The sequence below is a fragment of the Salmo trutta genome, chromosome 1 (genome assembly GCF_901001165.1).
Source record: "Salmo trutta chromosome 1, fSalTru1.1, whole genome shotgun sequence".
NCBI classification, from domain to species: domain Eukaryota; kingdom Metazoa; phylum Chordata; class Actinopteri; order Salmoniformes; family Salmonidae; genus Salmo; species Salmo trutta.
The window spans coordinates 25,191,833-25,214,036 of NC_042957.1; the positions used below are offsets into that span (position 1 = coordinate 25,191,833).

Below are 22,204 nucleotides of genomic sequence, written 5' to 3' on the forward strand. Positions count from 1 at the left end.
GCTGCTCTGCTCAATGAAAAGACATGAGAGAGAAGTCAGCAGCTGTTAGCTACTTTTCATCAATCTAAACTCTCCTGTCTTATATTTGACGAGGTTAAAGCACTTCTGATACAATGTTATGGTTTTAGTCAGTTATGACTGTAATGCTCAGCAGAGCACGAGCCTATGGGTGATCAATTTATGGTTACCCGAGCCCTGCCTGTACCCTAGTTATTGATGGAAAAAACAGGCCCTACCCAGCCCTAACTCGTTGTATAATGTTGGGGCATGTCGGGCTTGGGTCGGGTATCAGAGCTCTTCTAAGCAGCCGCTAGGGGAACATGACCAAACAAAAACTCAGTCAGGGTCTCAACTTACTGTTAAGAGTTAGAAAAGTAGAATACACAAGGTTCGATTTCGAAATGTAGATTTCTAGGTAAGTTAGTCTAGCCAGCTATCTAACCTTGTAGTAATCATCACCAAATTACCATCCGGGTGCACAGGGCATGTGCTCAGGGGCCCTGACCTCCAAGGTTTTGTTAGTCACTGTCACTCAGAATTTGAACATGGCATAAGTTGTAAAAATTTGTAGGAAATTAGCTTTAAAACTGCAAAAAAATCTTTCTTAGGGCCCCAAAGAGGCTAAAGGTGGCACTGACAATAGGCCTGTAAGAAAAGTTTGTAACCTAGGCTAAAAGGACTCCAGTCACATGCAAGCTGTTGCTAGGTGAAAATTACAAACTTCTCTGAGAGGTATGAAAAGGGTTACTTGTGCAAAGCATAGAAGGGTTAGGCCTATGCTACGTTGGTAAGTGGCAGATGTGTGACCTGTCATAACAGCTTTGACTATGAATTTGCTCAATATTTGGGAAGCATCTATGTTGGTATTTTAAAGGGTTTATAAAGGCTTCAATCATGGAGACATTTTGTACTAATTAAAAACGTCACAAATGTCTTATGTGTCACAACCATAGAGACCACTATGACAATTTTTTTTACTAGTAGTATTCTAATTCCTAATTCTATGGTCTGAAGATCAAAGTGCCGCTATTGTTTGTATGGTCAGACAGTAATCACTAGATGGCGCCAACAGACAAATTACTAGGCCTATATACACAACATGACCAAAAGTATGTGGACGACCTACTCGTCGAACATCTCATTCAAAAATCATTGGCATTAATATAGAGTTGCTCCCCCTTTGCTGCTATAACAGCCTACACATTTCTGGGAAGGCTTGTCACTAGATGTTGGAACATTGCTGCGGGGACTTGCTTCCATTGAGCCACACGAGCATTAGTGAGGTCGGGCACTGATGTTGGGCGATTAGGCCACTTCACAATAACAGGACATACAGTTGACCGAGGCAGCTCTAGCAGGGCAGAGATTTGACGAACTGACTTGTTGGAAAGGTGGCATCATGTGACAATGCCACGTTGAAAGTCACTGAGCTCTTCAGAAAGACCATTCTACTGCCTATGTTTGTGTATGGAGATTGCATGGATGTGTGCTCGATTTTATACACCTGTCAACAACGGGTGTGGCTGAAATAGCCGAATCCACTAATTTGAAGGGGTGTCCACACACTTTTGTATATCTAGTGTATAATAGTGGTAGGCTATTAAAGTTTTTTATAGTCAAGACCTATATGACTTCTTCATAATGGTGCCCTGTCAAATGTCCGTAAATTGGCAAAGGCTTTGGCAGAATCAATCACAATCTGTAACTCCATCACAATATACCACAATATATCCATCCAAACTATACTCAAAATGTAAATAATCTATGGAATAATTGTAGGCGTTCTTTGATTTTTAAACCCTGTCTATGTGAATGTGTGGCTTATTTGGGATGCTCTGTCTACTATTCACATGACAACCATATAGCCTAGAGTAGCCTATAGTTGTAAAAAACAAAATGAAGCCCAAAAAGCATGTGCTTTTGAATGGGAATTGGGAAGATACAGTTGATAAACCCTACAGCTTGAACGCTGGCCCTTTAAATCCACCTGTTGGGGCGCCAGACTCTGCGCCTTCGGTGTGGTGGAGCTATAGGTTAACTGTGGTTTGAAGACGCTGTTTATTATGCCTAGTGCCAGGATTGTTGGGGAGATACCATCACATAGTAGCCGACAAGATTCTCTTTAGTCACTGTATGGATAACATTTACCTGTCAAAAGCAGTATTCCTAACCTGGATGCTTTTGTGCATCATTTGGATCTCTTGATATCAATTTCAAGACCTAGCTTGGACTTTGCTATTGTGTAACAATGTCTGTCCGTTTTCACCACGTCGAGTCCACTGGTCTAATTTCCAATTAAAACATTTAGCGGCAACACGTTTGGACTTCAAAGTGAGACCGCGGACGAGCGTTTCGTTGGACGTTCTGCAACAATTTGTTGCAACATTCAGGGCTAAGTGATGGTGTCATTATCACTTATTTTTGCCATGGCAACATAATCATTTAAAAAAATAATTCAGCCGAGTCCTCTTTTGGGAGACATTCCTCGTGGTATTCAATTATGTTCACTTTCGCTGCCTTCTGCTATATGCTGTCGCTGGTCCTCTGTGCTTCTCTGATCTTCTTTGCGATTTGGCATGTAAGTGGAGTTTTTATTGATATATAATTATTATTTGTGTTATGAGTTTAAAAAAATACCGCCTTTTGGGGGATTTTGAATGGTTATGGATAATATTGCGTAATGGTGCGTAGGCTAATGTATGTATTTACCTGCTCACATCCCCAGTGCCTTGCTCAAGATAATTAATACATTATTTGATGTTTCGGAAGGTGCAGTTTCAATGCCCAACCTTCCTTTGTAAACCCACCCACCAGCTCTAACGGGCAGGGGAAAAAATAATCCCAAAATTGACAGGTGTGCACCTATATCTCGGACGTTCAGCCCAACACAGAATTCTTGGCTTTCATTTTCACTTCATTCTACTACATGATGGTCATATCGGTTTTATTTTGTTATTGCATATTTTGTTAAATATAGTTTTATCAAAAGGTTTTACAATAATTAGCTTGACTCGGGCATTACGCACCGCTCTAGAATTTTGGTGAAATCTGTTGGAGACGTTGGACACGCTTTTCTGGCCCACTGAGACAAATTCCCTCCCTCATATTTGTATCTGTGCGTTATTGTCTTTGTTAAAATCCCTGCAATACAGAAACTCCAATATGAATGCATTACAGTATTTTAATAATCGAAATATTTACTCTCAAAACCTTCGCGCCCTCCTGCGGCGTTTTATGTGACGGCAGATTTGGGTCAGGTCGCAATGCCCTTGGCCCCCGGCGTGCCTTTGCATAGCAACAGACCTGAGATTGAAGAGCTTCAGGTGTACTACTGAGGCCCAGCAATTACAGGAGGAGGCATGGCACCTGTCTGTCAGGCCCATGTAGGACTACAGAGCAGTGGACAAATCCCATCTAGTATATAATGAGACTGTCTGCAACTCAGGAATTGAAGAACACATTACAGTTATACAGCTTATTACCTAGAACATTATTCTCACACATAGCTGTTTTCATTATGTTTATATCACTGTTATATACTGTAATGTGGTCATTTAACACACTCTTATCCGAAATGACTTACAACTCATACACATTTCAAATGTATTTGGGCCATGCAGGAATCAGACCCACAAACCGTGGTCTCTTAAAGCACCATGTTCCAAACCAAACTGAGACATATGGGAACCACAATGCTTATGATGGCAGGGTGGAGATATCTCTAGCAGACAGATTCTCATTCACAAACACGGGCATGAGATACAGACAAAGCTACAGTATTCACTGTACAGTAAGTAAGCATAATGGGAATAGCCTGTTATGCAGTCTACCATCACATTTATAGAGAACAAAAATAGGTTTTAAATTATCAGCCCTTTTCACATTACAGCATGGCTGTCATCTAGACACGATCTGAGTGATTGCAATACATGGTCCCATGCACTTTGACAGTGAAATGTGCCCATACATGCTACAGTGAGGAACAATATTTTTAACTGTCTTTCATCTAATTGTCCTGCCGATTATCTTATCCCTCTACTTGACAGGTTTATTATAGTTCTGCTTGTTTTTAAGTGGACCTGACAGTTTTAACATGCCCTACATATCCTCCTCTTTCCTCTCCTGACATGCTCTAAACTCCTCTGTCTGAGCTCTCATATTTACAGAGGGAAAGGTACTCAGAAGGAAGGACGTTTGGAATATCAGTACATGTCTTGTCATTAATCGCCGCCTGTTAACAAGCAGCCTCATCTCTCACAGGGCATGTACTGTACTGGGGGATGACTGATGAGAACCCTGTCAGACACGACGTTGACTGATGTATATGATTTGTTGAGATGTCGTGTCCAAGAAACCATCATTTCAGTCTCAGCGATGACGCTTCTTCACATGTCCAGACCGCACATCACATTTTCATGTTAGTGCCAAAGACAAGCTGACGTTCAGTCGTCAAGTTCTTTGAATGATCCGAAACCCTTGACTCTATCTACTTTAACGTGTTGTAACGAATGCACTTTAGATGAATCCTAATTGATTAATCCATGGCAAACTAGCTCAAGGTTGATCGACGCTCCTACAAGTCACTCCTCACTGGTTAGTTAGCTAGGTTCTGTCCAGATTGAAATATCATTAGTCAATCATGTAATCCCAGTTACACCATCACTACTGGGACTCCTTGTGACAGATTAGAGGGTATTTTAATTAACATACAAGGTTAACTGTGTTCTCCTAAACTCCACACTGCTCCGCACACACAGACACAAAATGGTTGAGTGATTTCCCTCGGTGTACCAGAGCCCCTAATGTAGGGTGACAATAAACCGAAAATGATCGATCCCGATCATTTATCGGGGACAATTTACTGGTATCGATAATAACGATAAGTAGCCTTTACTAGAAGAATGTGAAGTTTGAAATGAAACAGGCCAATGATAGCCACAACATTCAAAGTAGTAGTGGTAGTAGTAGTAGTAGTAGTAGTAGTAGTAGTAGTTTTAAGGGTGGTATAAAGAAGTAACTGATGCACATTAATGTTATAAACGTATTGTTCAATTGATTGTTATCGTGATAATTCAGTCAATTTATTTTTGTCCATATCACCCAGGTCTGTCATGATGTATTATGAGTGTCCATTAACAGGTCCATGTGAACGGCTCCAGTGAATTATGGGAAAACTCCCCGTACCCATATGATGTGTTAAGCCCCATTGGCGAAGAGGGCATACGTTAAGTTAACATCATTCAATCTCATGGTGGCCATATGTTGTTTTCATTTTTCTGACATTTAATGGATGCCGGTTAGTAAGCGTAGGTGGGAACTGTGAAGGAGTCATATGTATTAGTGGTTTCCCTCCTGCTGATTCAATGTGTGCCTCATACTGGTGCCTCTAGCAAGTACAGGACATTCACAAGTCTAACGAACCCTCACACTGACTCCTCCACTCAATGCTACTGGCCTCTGAGCATGGTGTTACGTGGGAAGGACATATTGCTTATAATTTCGATCTATGTGCAGTATAATAACATTTATCTTAATCTTGCAGGCTGTGAGTGTACAAAACATTAAGGTCATTCTCATGAAACCATTAAAATACCATGGCAGTAATTATTTTAAATATAAACATGTAATTTAGTAATATAACAAAATATTATAATAAAGATTATAGTGTTCTCTACCTTGCACAAAGAGTCATTGCAATTTAGGAATTAATTATTTTTGTGTTTTGTTGCATTTTCTGCTGAAATTCTCATTACCGCAACGCATCCAGCTCTGTCTGAAGTTGGAAGTTTACATACACCTTAGCCAAATACATTTAAACTCAGTTTTTCACAATTCCTGACTGTTAATCCTAGTAAAAAAGTCACTGTCTTAGGTCAGTAAGGATCACCACTTCATTTTAAGAATGTGAAATATCAGAATAATAGTAGAGAGAATTATTTATTTCAGCTTTTATTTCTTTCATCACATTGCCAGTAGGTCAGAAGTTTACATACAATCAATTAGTATTTGGTAGCATTGCCTTTTAAATGGTTTAACTTGGGTCAAACATTTCGCGTAGCCTTCCACAAGCTTCCCACAATAAGTTGGGTGAATTTTGGCCCATTCCTCCTGACAGAGCTGGTGTAACTGAGTCAGGTTTGTAGGCCTCCTTGCTCGCACATGCTTTTTCAGTTCTGCCCACAAATTTTCTATGGGATTGAGGTCAGGGCTTTGTGATGACCACTCCAATACCTTGACTTTGTTGTCCTTAAGCCATTTTGCCACAACTTTGGAAGTATGCTTGGGGTCATTGTCCATTTGGAAGACCCATTTGAGACCAAACTTTAACTTCCTGACTGATGTCTTGAGATGTTGCTTCAATATATCCACATCATTTTCCTACCTCATGATGCCATCTATTTTGTGAAGTGCAGCAGTCCCTCCTGCAGCAAAGCACCCCCAAAACATGATGCTGCCACCCCCCTGCTTCACGGTTGGGATGGTGTTCTTCAGCTTGCAAGCCTCTGCATTTTTCCTCCAAACATAATGATGGTCATTATGGCCAAACAGTTCTATTTCTGTTTCATCAGACCAGAGGATATTTCTTCAAAAAGTGCGATCTTTGTCCCCATGTGCAGTTGCAAACCATAGTCTGGCTTTTTTATGGCAGTTTTGGAGCAGTAGCTTCTTCCTTGCTGAGCAGCCTTTCAGGTTATGTCAATATAGGACTTGTTTTACTGTGGATATAGATACTTTTGTACCTGTTTCCTCCAGCATCTTCACAAGGTCCAATACAATTTTTTCTGAGGTCTTGGCTGATTTCTTTTGATTTACCCATGACGTCACGCAAAGAGGCACTGAGTTTGAAGGTAGGCCTCGAAATACATCCACAGGTACACCTCCAATTGACTCAAATTATGTCAATCAGCCAATTAGAAGCTTCTAAAGCCATGACATAATTTTCTGGAATTTTCCAAGCTGTTTAAAGGCACAGTCATCTTAGTGTATGTAAACTTCTGACCCACTGGAATTGTGATACAGTAAATTATTGTAATTGTCGTGTGTGTAGGTGGCAGGGAAGTCAGGCACAGGAGAAACCAACTTGGTGTAACTGGAGTAGTTTAATTTATATAAAACAAACTCCAAGAAACCAACGTACACAAAAATAAACATGAGTAAACATACCAGTCGCACACCTATACAAAATACATGAACACATATCCACAAACAATCTCCGACAAGGACATGAGGGGAAACAGAGGGTTAAATACACAGCATGTAATTAAATTAATTGGAACCAGGTGTGTAGGAAGACAAGACAAAACCAATGGAAAATGAAAAATTGATCAATGATGACGAGAAGATCGGTGACGTCGACCGTCGAGCACCACCCGATCAAGGAGGGGCATCGACTTCGGCAGAAGTCGTGACAATTATAAGTGAAATAATCTGTCTGTAAATCATTGTTGGAAAAATTACTTGTGTCATGAACAAAGTAGATGTCCTAACCGACTTGCCAAAACTATAGTTTGTTAACAAGAAATTTGTGGAGTGGTTGAAAAACAAGTTTTAATGACTCCAACCTAAGTGTATGTAAACATCCGACTTCAACTGTATGAAATAGTTGTGATCATGAAACCCGTTTAAACATGTATGATGTGAGAATATACAGTACCAGTCAAAAGTTTGGACACCTACTCATTCAAGGGTTTTTCTTTATTTTTACTATTTTCTCCATTGTAGAATAATAGTGAAGACATCAACACTATGAAATAACACATATGGAATCATGTAGTAACCAAAAAAGTGTTAACCTCTATGGGCTACTCAACAGCCAGTGGAATCCTGTGGCGCGATATTCAAATACCTTAGAAATGCTATTACTTCAATTTCTCAAACATATGACTATTTTACACCATTTTAAAGACAAGACTCTCGTTAATCTAACCACGCTGTCCGATTTCAAAAAGGCTTTACAACGAAAGCAAAACATTAGATTATGTCAGCAGAGTACCCAGCCAGAAATAATCAGACACTCATTTTTCAAGCTAGCATATAATGTCACAAAAACCAAAACCACAGCTAAATGCAGCACTAACCTTTGATGATCTTCATCAGATGACACTCCTAGGACATTATGTTATACAATACATGCATGTTTTGTTCAATCAAGTTCATATTTATATCAAAATCCAGCTTTTTACATTAGCATGTGACTAGCATGTGACTAGCATTCCCACCGAACACTTCCGGTGAATTTACTAAATTACTCACGATAAACGTTCACAAAAAACATAACAATTATTTAAAGAATTATAGATACAGAACTCCTTTATGCAATCGCGGTGTCCGATTTTAAAATAGCTTTTCGGTGAAAGCACATTTTGCAATATTCTGAGTAGATAGCCCGGCCATCACGGGCTAGCTATTTTGACACCCACCAAGTGTGGTACTCACCAAACTCAGATTTACTATAAGGAAAATTGGATTACCTTTGCTGTTCTTCGTCAGAATGCACTCCCAGGACTTCTACTTCAATAACAAATGTTGGTTTGGTTCCAAATAATCCATAGTTATATCCAAATAGCGGCGTTTTGTTCGTGCGTTCAAGACACTATCCGAAGGGTAAAGAAGGGTGACGTGCCCGGCGCGTTTCGTGACAAAAAAAATCTAAATATTCCATTACCGTACTTCGAAGCATGTCAAACGCTGTTTAAAATCAATTTTTAGGTGATTTTTCTCGTAAAAAAGCGATAATATTCCGACCGGGAAACCCTGTTTTCGTTCAAAGACGAAAAAATAAAAACATTGTCGGCTCGTGCACGCGCCCCCAGTCTAATTGTTCTCAGATCGACCACTATCCAAATGCGCTACTGTTTTTCAGCCATGGCCTGCAAAGTCACCATTCAACATTCTGGCGCCTTCTGAGAGCCTATGGGAGCGTTAGAAAATGTCACGTTATGCCAGAGATCCCCTGTTTTGGATAGAGATGATCAAGAAGGCCAAGAAATAGTCAGAGAGAGCGCTTCCTGTTTGGAATCTTCTCAGGTTTTGGCCTGCCAAATGAGTTCTGTTATACTCACAGACACCATTCAAACAGTTTTAGAAACTTTAGGGTGTTTTCTATCCAAATCAAACAATTATATGCATATTCTAGTTACTGGGCAGGAGTAGTAACCAGATTAAATCGGGTACGTTTTTTATCCGGCCGTGCAAATACTGCCCCCTATCCCCAACAGGTTAAAAAAATCTCAATATATTTTAGATATTAGATTCTTCAAGGTAGCCACCCTTTGCCTTGATAACAGCTTTGCTCACTCTTGGCATTCTCTCAACCTGGAATGCTTTTCCAACTGTCTTGAAGGAGTTCCCACATATGCTGAGCACCTGTTGGCTGCTTTACCTTTACTCTGTGGTCCAACTCATCCCAAATGATCTCAGTTGGGTTTAGGTCAGGTGATTGTGGAGGCCAGATCATCTGATGCAGCACTCCATCACTCTCCTTCTTGGTCAAATAGTCCTTACACAGCCTGGAGGTGTGTTGGGTCATTGTCCTGTTGAAAAACAAATTATACTGTAGTCCCACTAAGTGCGAAACCAGATTGGGATGGCGTTTTGCTGCAGAATGCTGTGGTAGCCATGCTGGTTAAGCGTGCCTTGAATTCTGAATAAATCACAGACAGTGTCACCAGTAACGCATCCCCACACCATGACACCTCCTCCTCCATGCTTCACAGTGTGAACCACACATGCGAAGATCATCCGTAACAGTTGATGTTGAGATAGGCCTGTTACTTGCGCTCTGTGAAGCATTTATTTGGGCTGCAATCTGAGGTGCAGTTAACTCTAACAAACGTATCCTCTGTAGCAGAGAACTCTGTGTCTTCCTTTCCTGTGGCGGTCCTCATGAGAGCCAGTTTCATTATAGCGCTTGATGGTTTTTGCGACTGGACTTGTAGAAACTTTCAAAGTTCTCGAAATTTCCCAGATTGACTGACCTTCATGTCTTAAAGTAATGATGGACTGTCATCTCTCTTTCTCTTTGAGCTGTTCTTGACATAATATGGACTTGGTCTTTTACCAAATAGGGATGGTATACAGTAGATAGCCCTATCTTGTCACAACACGACGGATTGGCTCAAACACACTAAGAAGTAAAGAAATTCCACAAATTAACTTTTAACAGGGTACACCTGTTAATTGAAATACATTCCAGGTGACTACCTCATGAAGCTGGTTGAGAGACTGCCAAGAGTTTGCAAAACTGTCATCAAGGCAAAGGGTGTCTACTTTGTAGAATCACAAATATAAAATATATTTTGATTTAACACTTTTTTGGTTGCTACATGATTCCATGTGTGTTATTTCATAGTTTTGATTTCTTCACTATTATTCTACAATGTAGAAAATAGTAAAAATAAAGAAAAACCTTTGAATGAGTACTGTAGGTGTGTCCAAATGTTTAACTGTTACTGTATGTGTATGTGATCCTTTAAACATAAGGTGATGCCAAAGAAAAATGTCCTATCCTGAATGGACAATACAGTTTTATTATATTTTATTTTTCTGGCAAAAGGAGGTAGGGATTTTGTTATTCTGATCTGGGGGAAAGAACAACATTGTCATGCTGGTCTTTGGAGATATACTGTAGGCCTACACAGATGTGAGCATGTAAGGCCAGTCAATCATGAGGAAGCTGAACCATCCCTCCCCACATACGGCGCCATGTCATTTAAATCATTTTGGATAGAAAACTTCAGTAAACGCAAAATAAATAAAAACACAGTATAAAGTCCATTCCCCCCATGTAGCTCTGCTACTGCTGCCGGCTGCCACTTCAAAAAGAGCAGCAATCCCCAAATGGGCAATCGCCACGCACCGAGGAAACGTTTGTGAGGCTTCCAAGCGGTTGCACTGGGCACATGTCACACATGTAGAGCATCAGCCTGCAGTGACTGTGTGCAGTCCAGAACAGACCTTTCAGTCCATGATTACCTTTCCAGTTTTAGAGATGTACTGCACCCAGTCATCAAACCGTTTTAATTGTATTCTGCTCAGGGTTGATTAAAAATGTACCTTGAGAAAATGAACCCATCTCAGGCGGTTTAAAATCCTCCTGAATAAGTAGCTGCTTAATATTATGAACATGAAACTTGTAGTCTTTTGCATCGGAATTGATGTTCTCTGCATCATGTTTGAGGTGTTATTTTTAATGTCATTTTTTCTATATGAATGCCTCAAGCAGTATGGCAGTGACATAAGGTAGGGGACGTGTTCAAAGAGGGTCAGGGTCTCCCACAAACAAGCAGACAACAACAGTTGAGTTGCCAGTCAACCATAGTCTGCGGCCAGTCATGCTCATGAATGGATGTAACGTACACATACACCTGATGTCAACTGTGTGCATCCAAGATGTCTCCTCATATGACGAGGATGATAAGCATGAATACTGTATATGGTGTGTATTTACAGAATATTTCATCCTCTCATCATTAGGGCTGTGGCGGTCACAACATTTTGTCAGCTGGTGATTGTCAAGCAAATAACTTTCGGTCTCACAGTAATTGACCTTTAATTAACATAAACACATTTAGCATCTCCTGGCTTCCACACACAGCCTACAAGACATTTTAAAAGTCAAATAAATCCATGTAATATAGCCTACACCTTCACAATACATCCATTATTTAATTTAGACAGGTCTAAAGAAACATGATATGAAGAAATTGTAGCGTATTTCAGAAGAAAATAATAGCATACTCTGAGTTGTCCTTATGTTAGGTCCTGATGTGGCTATGCCAAATGACTGTGGGCTACACTAGTTCATTTAGCAGACAAGACTTGCTTATAATTCCGTGGCATTATTTTATATTATTTTGTAGTATGAATAATACAATTGAACAAAACTGAATAAAATATAAATATTTTCTCCAAACAATATGTCACGTCCTGACCTTAGAAAGCTGTTATTTTCTATGGTAGTGTAACGGCTTGTCTGTTGTGTGGCGGAAAGAAGCGCAGGAAGCAGCGAACACTGTGTGGTAATTTTAATAAACCACAAGCACAAAATAAAAGGTTTCCCAACAACATGGAAAATACACTCGACAAGCACAGTCGAACAAAACGCAGTCGACACACAGAAAGACAATCCCGCACAATAGGGAGCGGGCCAGCTGAACTAAATAGTCCTTTTAATGACTAACTCAGGGCAGGTGAGAAAACATAAAAAAAGGGAAAAACAAAAAGGGAATCGGTGGTAGCTAATAGGCCGGTGACGACGACCGCCGAGCGCCACCCGAGCAGGAGGGGGCGCCACCGTCGGTAGGAATCGTGACAGGTAGAGTAGGTCAGGGTGTGACAGGGGGGTTTTCTAGTTTAGTTTTTCTATGTTGTCAGGTTCTAGTTTTGTATTTCTATGTTTGGTTTTGTTTGGGATGATCTCCAATTAGAGGCAGCTGGTCCTCGTTGTCTCTAATTGGAGATCATACTTAAGTAGGGGTTTTTGCCACCTGAGTTTGAGGGAGATTGTTTCTGAGTTAGTGTATGTTTCTACGCTGCATCACGGTTTGTTGTTTTTGTTCGTTCAGTTTATTGTGTATGTATTGCAAAGTTTCACAGTGAAAATAAAATGTGGAACGACACACACGCTGCACTTTGGTCCGCTCCTTCCTACGACAACCGTGACACAATTTGAGGGAGTGCGCACATGTGGCTCTTCTGTGTTGAGCGGGTTAACAAAGAAATAGGTATTCCTATGTGCTTAATTTAGAGTTATTAATGTAACTTTAGTTGGTCTACAAACGTTGGGCTATATGTTTACACTTTTAATAAATTGTAAGGATGCATGATGACTCTAATGATTTGAAAAAAGTTGCTTGAAAGGCATGAGCTCTGCTTTGTTCTTTAAGCAGGATGTGCACATTCCAATAGTCTCTCATTCACAATTTTCTCATAGGCTACAGGTGAAGACAAACACAAATGCGTGCATCCTTATCCAATTCCAAGGTACATATTGAAGATATTGGAAAAACTGTCCACATTTACTTTTCATCAGTCAACAAGATGAGTAAGCCTAACGAACAGCAAAAGCACTAGCCTATGTCAATCTATTATCGCCCATAGTACAAAGGTCGACCTATTCTATTCTGTGCGAGAAATATATTCCAAACATAGTCTGGGACAGTTGTGGGATGCGATAGATCCCAAATTAATACAACCACTAGCATCAAAAAGCATGTTTTATGCAATGTGGCTGACGCAACGTTTATCTTAATGTGGATAAACTATTAGGCTATTTCTTCTCATTATAATAAGTGCAGCAATGTGCACGTGGTAGTAGGCTATAAGCGTGAATGTTCCATTAGCGGAAAACGCCATTATCAAAAGTGACCGCAAATGCAATTATTTTATTATAAAGGTGGATTTTAATGGTAAAAATATTCTTGCCCAAACTTAAAACTCAAGCGATTCTAGGCAGTGTTGCAAAGAAAAAGCCATATGTCAGACTGGCCAATAAAAATAAAAGATTAAGTTGGGCAAAAGAACACAGACACTGGACAGAGATATGGCTTTTTCTTTGCAACTCTGCCTAGAAGGCCAGCATCCCGGAGTCGCCTCTCCACTGTTGACGTTGAGACTGGTGTTTTGCGGGTACTATTAAATGACGCTGCCAGTTGAGGACATGTGAGGCGTCTGTTTCTCAAACTAGACACTTGTCCTCTTGTCAGTTGTGCACCGGGGCCTCCCACTCCTCTTTCTATTCTGGTTAGAGCCAGTTTGCGCTGTTCTGTGAAGGGAGTAGTGCACAGCGTTGTACGAGATCTTCAGTTTCTTGCCAATTTCTCACATGGAATTATTATGTTAAAAATGATCATCCCCAAACTTGAAATTCACTCGGTGCTTATATATGCCAGTTACACTCTACACCCCTTGTAAAGGGGATTAATGATTCATGATTAATGTGCTTAACTTTAAGAAGCTATTTGGCCACATTAGTTGTGATACAAACCTTATCAAAACATATAGGCCTATAGGCTAGACTACATGAGGTGTGTGACTATGATTAGAAAAAGTAGAAAAAAGGCATTATTTCTTATGCTGGGCATCATTCATAAGTGATAATATATAATTCACAAGTGCTAGGCTAATATTGTCACCCATCAGACTATTCTTGAGTTAATCTTGTCTTTACATGTACTAAATAATATATGTGTGGCATTTGTTTTGATTTAGAATAGACCATTATCATGCACCTGTCTCGCAACAGGGGCATCGTAAAAAAAATGCATGTAATCTTTGCACTTAAATAGCGAATGGAGGACGCATTTGCCCGTGGTTTATTTTCATGCCAGCCACGTAGGCTATACTCCTGTTGTAAAGAGAAGCAATGTTCTTAATATTAGGAAAGTTGAGAAATAAATATAGTAGGCCTAGCCTATAGAAAGCTGATGAGATCCTCGTCTTTTTATTAGTGGCCATCACTTTGTTTTCTCCCGCAATTGCATAGCTTATAGAAATGTTGCGCAACATGAGCTCATGGGCTCTCATCAAGTGTTTGATTCGATTTTCTAATACATTTGCATTGATGTCAGAGTGATTAGAGGGACAATAGAGTGCCGAGTACCAGGCAGTTATCAAGTTTGGTAGGCTACTAATGACCATCAGCAGCATCAGAGCTTGGAGATGTCTAATTACCGTGACTAAACGGTAATGTGGAATTTGACTGCCTTCATGACTTGTGACCGCCGATGTGGCGGTAATACAGTCACCGCAACAGCCCTACTCATCACACCCCACTGCCCCAGGTGTTTACAAACTGTCCATCCATGCTGTCTGCCATCAATGCTCCTTCTACTGTGTGTTGTGGAAGCATCAACACACAGTAGAACAGGACAGAATCCCACCACCGAGAAATATGTCTGGCTGTGTGTGTGTGGACCAGGGGAAATAACCCAGCCCAGCTTCATGCTACTGTTCCAGCTGCTCTCTATCTTCAATAAAACCCCTCTACCACGCACTTATGCACAAATATTTGCCAATAACCCCACAACAAAGGCATACATACATACACACACACGCACGACCCAGAGGACTCAGCTACATACACACACGAACATATACTGTAGACTCCCTGCCTCTGTCCCTGCTGTGCCTCCGTATGGCCACAGGGATAACACTGTAATAACCACTGTCTCTATAGAGTCCTACTGCTGCTCTGTCTATCTGTCTAATTGATCCTGCTGGTCACGCTGTTTTGTGAACACTGTGCTATTTCTCAGATGGCCCATACAACCACTGACACAGCCAGTGACACAAACAGTGACACAGGTACTAACACGGCCACTGACACAGACAGTGACACAGGTACTAACACAGCCACTGACACAGACAGTGACACAGGTACTAACACAGCCAGTGACACGGACAGTGACACAGGTACTGACAGCCAGTGACACAAACAGTGACACAGGTACTAACACAGCCAGTGACACAAACAGTGACACAGGTACTAACACAGCCACTGACACAGACAGTGACACAGGTACTAACACAGCCACTGACACAGACAGTGACACAGGCAGTGACACAAACAGTGACACAGGTACTAACATGGCCACTGACACAAACAGTGACACAGGTACTAACACGGCCACTGACCCAAACAGTGACACAGGTACTAACACAGCCACTGACACAAACAGTGACACAGGTACTAACATAGCCACTGACACAGACAGTGACAGAGGTACTAACACAGCCACTGACACAGACAGTGACACAGGTACTAACACAGCCAGTGACACGGACAGTGACACAGGTACTGACAGCCAGTGACACAAACAGTACACAGGTACTAACACAGCCAGTGACACAAACAGTGACACAGGTACTAACACAGCCACTGACACAGACAGTGACACAGACAGTGACACAAACAGTGACACAGGTACTAACACAGCCAGTGACACAAACAGTGACACAGGTACTAACACAGCCACTGACACAGACAGTGACACAGGTACTAACACAGCCACTGACACAGACAGTGACACAGACAGTGACACAAACAGTGACACAGGTACTAACACAGCCACTGTGACTGATAAAGACTGGTGTTAACAAAGATCTAAAACACGTTTCCCCCCTCTCTCCCGCTCTCACTCTCTCTCAGATAACAGCCTTTGATGAGCTGCAGGCAGACTTTAAGGTCCCCATCGATCAGGGCAATCCACTCCATGCGGTATGTATGTTTCTCTGCTGTGGTAGTACACTCACATGTTACTCATGTATTACTGTCAAACATGCTCTCAGTTCAGCGTGGCGAATGTGTGTGGAATATGTGAGCATGTGACAAGTGTTGTGAATTAGTGTATGATGTGTCATGAGTGTATTTTCGGGAATATGTGTGTGTGCGCAGTGTGTTTATTGTGCGTTAGTGGGAGTTTGGGTGTATGTGATGATTGTTTTGGGGAATTATGTGGTGCGTGTGTTTGCATCTACGTGTGTGTGTCTGCGTGCGTACGTGTGTGTCTGCGCATGTGTGCAACTGTGTTGTGTGTGTGTGTGTGTGTGTGTGTGTGTGTGTGTGTGTGTGTGTGTGTGTGTGTGTGTGTGTGTGTGTGTGTGTGTGTGGGCTTGGCAGAGATGTGTGATCTGCAGCTCTGCATTAATAATACAGGAAGCAGCTGGCTGCATGCTGTTCTGTTCCTCCTTACCTCCTCCTCCGGACTGGGGCTGACTGACTGGTAGATACCTCACATCACAGGTTTAAAGGCTGCAACGCCCTGGCTGCATCTGAAATAACACTCTATTCCCTCTATAGTGCCCACATAGGGCTATCAGGGCCCACATAGGGCTACCAGGGCCCACATAGGGCTACCAGGGCCCACAATAGGGCTACCAGGGCCCACATAGGGCTAACAGGGCCTACATAGGGCTATGGTCAAAAGTGATGCGCTACAGTATGTCGTGCCATTTCAGATGCACACTCTGAATCAATTATCGTTCCTCTCCTTTGATTCCCTCTGGGGTTTGTTGGTTTTTAATCCCTCTGACTCCCTTCGTGATTTGAGCAGTTTATGTATGATGTTCCTGTGACAACATACTGTAGTTTGAAGGTGACTTTGACTTACTGTACTGTCGCAGCACTTGAATTTTGACAGCTGTGTGTCCTTTGAAAAGTTGGATGGAGAGACAACGTACTCATGGACCAGGATTGCTGAGCAGTTTCAAAATGCACATTTATGAATTACTTTTCTTGGAAGTCATTGTCGTAGCTTTGAAAATGATCTCAAATTACAGCAACACTGTCAGATTTTGCCGCATTTGCGTTGCATGTAATCATGAACTGCATCTGGATGCTACACTTGATACAAATCCCTCTGATCTCAGAGAGAGAGAGAGACTAACAGTAAGTCAAAACGTGTCGTTATCACTGTGCAACTTAAATACTTTGAAATAGAAGGTCTTTAGTGAAGTCCACTGCACAACTTGTCTTTCTCCCCATGGCCTCCGTCCTATCCACTGTGACATGGATACGACCCTCCCTCTTTCTCTCCTTCCTTCTATCTCTCTCCTTCCCACTCTCCACCTCAACCACATCATGAGTCCTGAGAGGAGTGTTGGAGATTGATGGCTTCCTCCCTGGGCACCACCCTGCTCCCCTGCCACCCTTGCCACCTCTGGTACCTCAGCCTCACACCCAGGCAGCAGGCTAATTAGTGGCTGACTGTCATCATCCCCTCCCCCAGGGGGCACTCTGGGAGTCAGGGCTGACCCTGGAGGAACCGCAGGGAGGATCCACCGGGCTCTCACAACACACACACAGAGAGAGAGAGGCAAACACACACACACAGGCAAACACAAACACACAGAGGCAAACACACAAACCACAAACCACAAACACAAACATACAGCTGTGAGTATCTATGGTTCTGGGGCTACAGGCACAGGTATAAAGACAAGGCCTCTTATTATTGGGACTATAATAGGTAGGAGTACCAACACAGAGAACAGTGGACTGAAAAAAGTAGGTTTATTCCTATAGTTGGTGTGTGTGTGTGTGTGTGTGTGTGTGTGTGTGTGTGTGTGTGTGTGTGTGTGTGTGTGTGTGTGTGTGTGTGTGTGTGTGTGTGTGTGTGTGTGTGTGTGTGTGTGTGCGCGTGTGTGTGTGTGTGTGTGCACGCGTGTGCGTGCGTGTGTGTGTGTGTTAGTATATACTTCCTCAGGGTCTTGCAGTTTATGGGGACGCACTCTCGGCCCAGATGTATTTCAGCCCTGTCCTTGTTGTTTATTTTGAGGAGATCAGTGCCTAGCTACCTATCTCTTCTGAGGCTCTCAGACGACACACCAGTGCTGCGCCTGATGCGAAAACATGATGCTTTAATATTCCCCACAGCGCTCAGGGCCCTACTTGTCCTTTGTGATGCTGATTACATCTGTTGCTTCTCCAACTCTGGACTAACTTTCTATCAGCTATGATGCCCGCAGCAAATAATATCATCTTACTCTCGCTTTTCAAATCTGACTGATAAAACAGTGAATAAATTCATTCCAGGGAAGGAGTGTCCATAGTTTCATTATCATACAGAGAGAGGAGTATTTCTTGTGTTATGATTGTATTGCCCTAGACTGGTCATGGAATTGCATACTACCCATGTGCTCATACTACTGTATAGGTTACATTTTAATTCATTCTTTAGTAAAATTCTATGTTATTGTTTCCACAAATGGTGAATTAGGACCTGGTGGTTTAGATTACTGTAAGAGTGGGTCCTGGCTAGAATCAGTGGGTTTCTTAACTTGTTTGGACACAGGAAAACTACAAAAGCTTTATAGGTTAGGTAACCACTGGCCCATGTAATCGACCGGATACTGAACTTGGGTTGTTGGCTCACTGCCTTAACCCTACTCCCTTAGAAAACAGGGTTCATAAAGGCTTTTTCGGCAGTGTTAGAAGCACGGAGACCTCAGATCTCAAGTCCTCAGTCACAATAGGAAGCGAACTACCTGCACAATACTGACAATACATCAACCTCCCTATTACTGGATCGTCATTTCACCTCTCCTCTCCTGCAGGAAGTGAACCAGTAATTAGCCCATATCCATTCAGTCCTCCGACAAAGTGCTGTGTGTACTTTAGTGTACTCTGTGAAGGTACACTCCAGAGAAGGCCTTCTAACCTGACAAACACTCCTCTTCTTTTCTCAACAGTTCCTTCAGACTTCTCCTTCTCTCCTCTCCCTTCTCAGCCTCAGTTTACATTTGTTTAGCATATTTACAGTGCCCCGGCACACTTGCTTGTCAAGCAAATTCTTGCTGAGTAACATTTCAACGCGAACCCAGTCTAATTGCTTGCTAATGAGAAGTGTTGATACGTCGGCAGTTATCTGCCGTCTCCATGGCTGCCACTGGAATATATTAGCATGACCTCGTTCATATTCCTCCTCAAGATGGAGAGAGGAGAGGAAAACATGTCAGAGGCAAATTCGGGTTCGCCCCAAATAAGGTGCTGCAGTCTCATAATAGAGCTAATTTACTGTATCTTCTCATAGATGTTGTGGTTTTCTTATGCTGATGTGCTGCAGTGGGTCGTGAGAGGACAGGGGGAGGGAGCAATATCTGTTTGGAGAACATGAAAGTACTCTGCAGATTGAGTTCATGAATGTATATGAGACTACCCGCAGCTCAATTTCATATCTCCTCAACCCCTCTTTCATACTTCTACCTAATAGCACATTTCTCCATTTTAAAGACAGTGGATTGGACTTAAGCTAAAGTGAACATTTAAAGTGAATTTAAAACATGTCAATACGCTTTGCACTTTTAAAATTGAATAACAGTAAAGTAACAGGAGGTAATTTAAGAAATGTTCCACCGTCTTTACCCAAAACAATTTCAAGCAGGCTGAAGTGTAGATAATGTGCCCTATCAGATTTTCAGATGAGAGATAAAAATGGCAGAGACTAACTGTCTGATGCTCAAATCAAGATTAGCCACCAGACTGCACATTTCCCCGACAGAGTGTGCCCGTAGAACCATTACAATGGTCTTAGTTCCAACGTACGCTAGGCTGGCTCTTCTACAGTAGTGTTACCTCAGATTACATTATTTAGAGGCGTACAGTGGGCCTCATGATGAATTATATCCACCAGAGGAGGTTATTCTGTAGTGGGGGGCCTTTTCACGAGCACCCCGCAGTGGCTGATAAGCCTGTTTGGACGTCATTCATATACCATTCATCCTCCAGATAGCACATCAACCAAGTCTCTGATAGAGACCAAAATAGGAAACGTTTCTATGTAATCGCCATATGCCATGCTGCTCAGATGCGCCATTCAATAAGTAGTGCCCGCCTCCTCGCCTCGTCTGGCATTGTTTTTTCTAAATATGGCCCTTGATAGACAAGTGCTTTAAGCATTGCTGGGTTGGCTTGACAAAGTCCCAGCACCACACACAGACAGACACAGGAAAATGCAGCGTCTGCTTAGAGCTCACCAGAGGTGGGGAGGAAGGAACCAGCCTCCTCCATGTCTCACTGTAGGCCTGCACAGCGCAAATCCAGTCTCACAGGCCAGTCAAATCATGCTACCCTGAACACTCCGGAATACCACAGTCATTCTTACCAGCTTGTTACAGATGTCCTACAGGCCTTGGTGGCTAGACAGATGGGCTCACTACACTCTCGAGTCTAGTCACTAAGGTCTGTAAAATTCCCCTATTTTGTGGACTGATGCACCTCATTTAGGCAACTGTTGTGTTTCCATATGTATATTTAATGTAGGGATATAACTGTTTCCTGTTTCCTGTTTGGCCCCTTCAGAGAGAGCGACTCCGGAACATTGAGAGGATCTGCTGCCTGCTGAGAAAGGTAAATAGTTACTGAACACTGTCCTATTTAAAACACTTCCATTCATTACTTCATATGATTATGTCATTTAGCCTACATTTTAGAGCCACCAAAGTCTATATCTAGACTTTGCACAGGCGTGAGTACAGTGCTGTACTTACTGTATGTCAAAACATTCATATTCCTGTTTAGTCAACTGACATTATGAATGAGAAACGATTTTGGTGAAGATTAAAGCTTGTCCTTGCCTTCAGAAAGCTGCCTTGTCTTTATAAAAAGACAGTGTGTCCAGTGCCTGTGGTCTGTGAGCCTGAGGTTACCGTCTGGGACTGAGAGACAAAAGGATTCTTTCAGCTCAGTCTCAGCATGACATCTGTTTCAGTGGCCTGTGAGGCTTCATCCTACCTCTGCCCTCTCTCTCTCTCTCTCTCTCTCTCTGTGTGTGTGTGTGTGTGTGTGTGTGTGTGTGTGTGTGTGTGTGTGTGTGTGTGTGTGTGTGTGTGTGTGTGTGTGTGTGTGTGTGTGTGTGTGTGCGCGCGCGCCTTGGGCTGATGGAGTGGAGGCTGTTGTTGTTCTTTATCTCTGTTGTGGACACTGTGCCTGAGGCTCATCTGTCACCCCTGGAGACTACAGTGTGGAGCTACACCAACACTACATCAGAACAGTGGTTGACTCTTATTGTCCTACCCTGCCTGGAGTCATAGAGCTCATTTGTGCGAGTTCATCGTTTCTAGAAGCTCTACAACACAGCATGGACAATGTTACTGAAGATATGGTTATTGTTTGCTCCTTGTATGTTCCAAATGTATTCCTTCAGCATTTGCCGATCTGAGCCATATTACTTAAAATACTATATTGATCTTATTTTTGATAGATTGTAGGGTTTATTTTTGATATGGGCTTGTTTTTTGGCAGCAGGTGCTGTGCGTTGCGATACAGTCTCAGAGAAGCACTAGCTGGAGCCTTGATTTCACACAGTTTGGTTTGAGGGTCACAGCAGCAGAACCAACCATAGAGTGCTGCTCATCTATCTTTCTCTTTTTGATTTTGGTCTCATTCTCCCTCCCCAGTCCCCACACACCTCAGTGAGTACTGAAGTAGAATCACAGCAGCAAGGCCCTGGAACCTGCATCACCGCTTTGTCCTGATCCCAAAATACACAAGAGGACCGTTTTCTCTCTCCTCTTTCGTTGGAGGGAGATAAGAAGGAGATAGCAATGGAGGTAGATGAGAGAAAGTTATAGAGATGGAGAGAGGGGGGGGTAGAAAGAGAAAGGGAGATAGAGAGATGAGGGAGAGCTGCTGCGCACCGGTGATTCAGAGCCAATCAGAGCGGCTGTATGGTGTTGAGTCATGGAGGATTCCACTCCCTCCCAC

The 22,204-nt window shown here is 42.3% G+C and overlaps 1 protein-coding gene across 2 annotated transcripts in view; it reads left to right on the forward strand.

Moving 5' to 3' along the window:
- Positions 1-1,991: 1,991 nt before the first annotated feature.
- Positions 1,992-22,204, forward strand: part of LOC115192101 (protein cornichon homolog 3-like) — a 46,205-nt gene continuing 25,992 nt past the window's right edge. Inside the window, exons 1-3 of one of the 2 annotated variants that reach the window (XM_029750235.1) lie at positions 1,992-2,578; positions 16,151-16,219; positions 20,801-20,848. In XM_029750235.1, coding sequence (XP_029606095.1) covers positions 2,501-2,578; positions 16,151-16,219; positions 20,801-20,848 — 195 coding nt within the window. In that variant the 5' untranslated portion in view covers positions 1,992-2,500. The remainder of the gene's footprint in view (positions 2,579-16,150; positions 16,220-20,800; positions 20,849-22,204) is intronic. The other variant, XM_029750244.1, reaches the window with a different exon arrangement.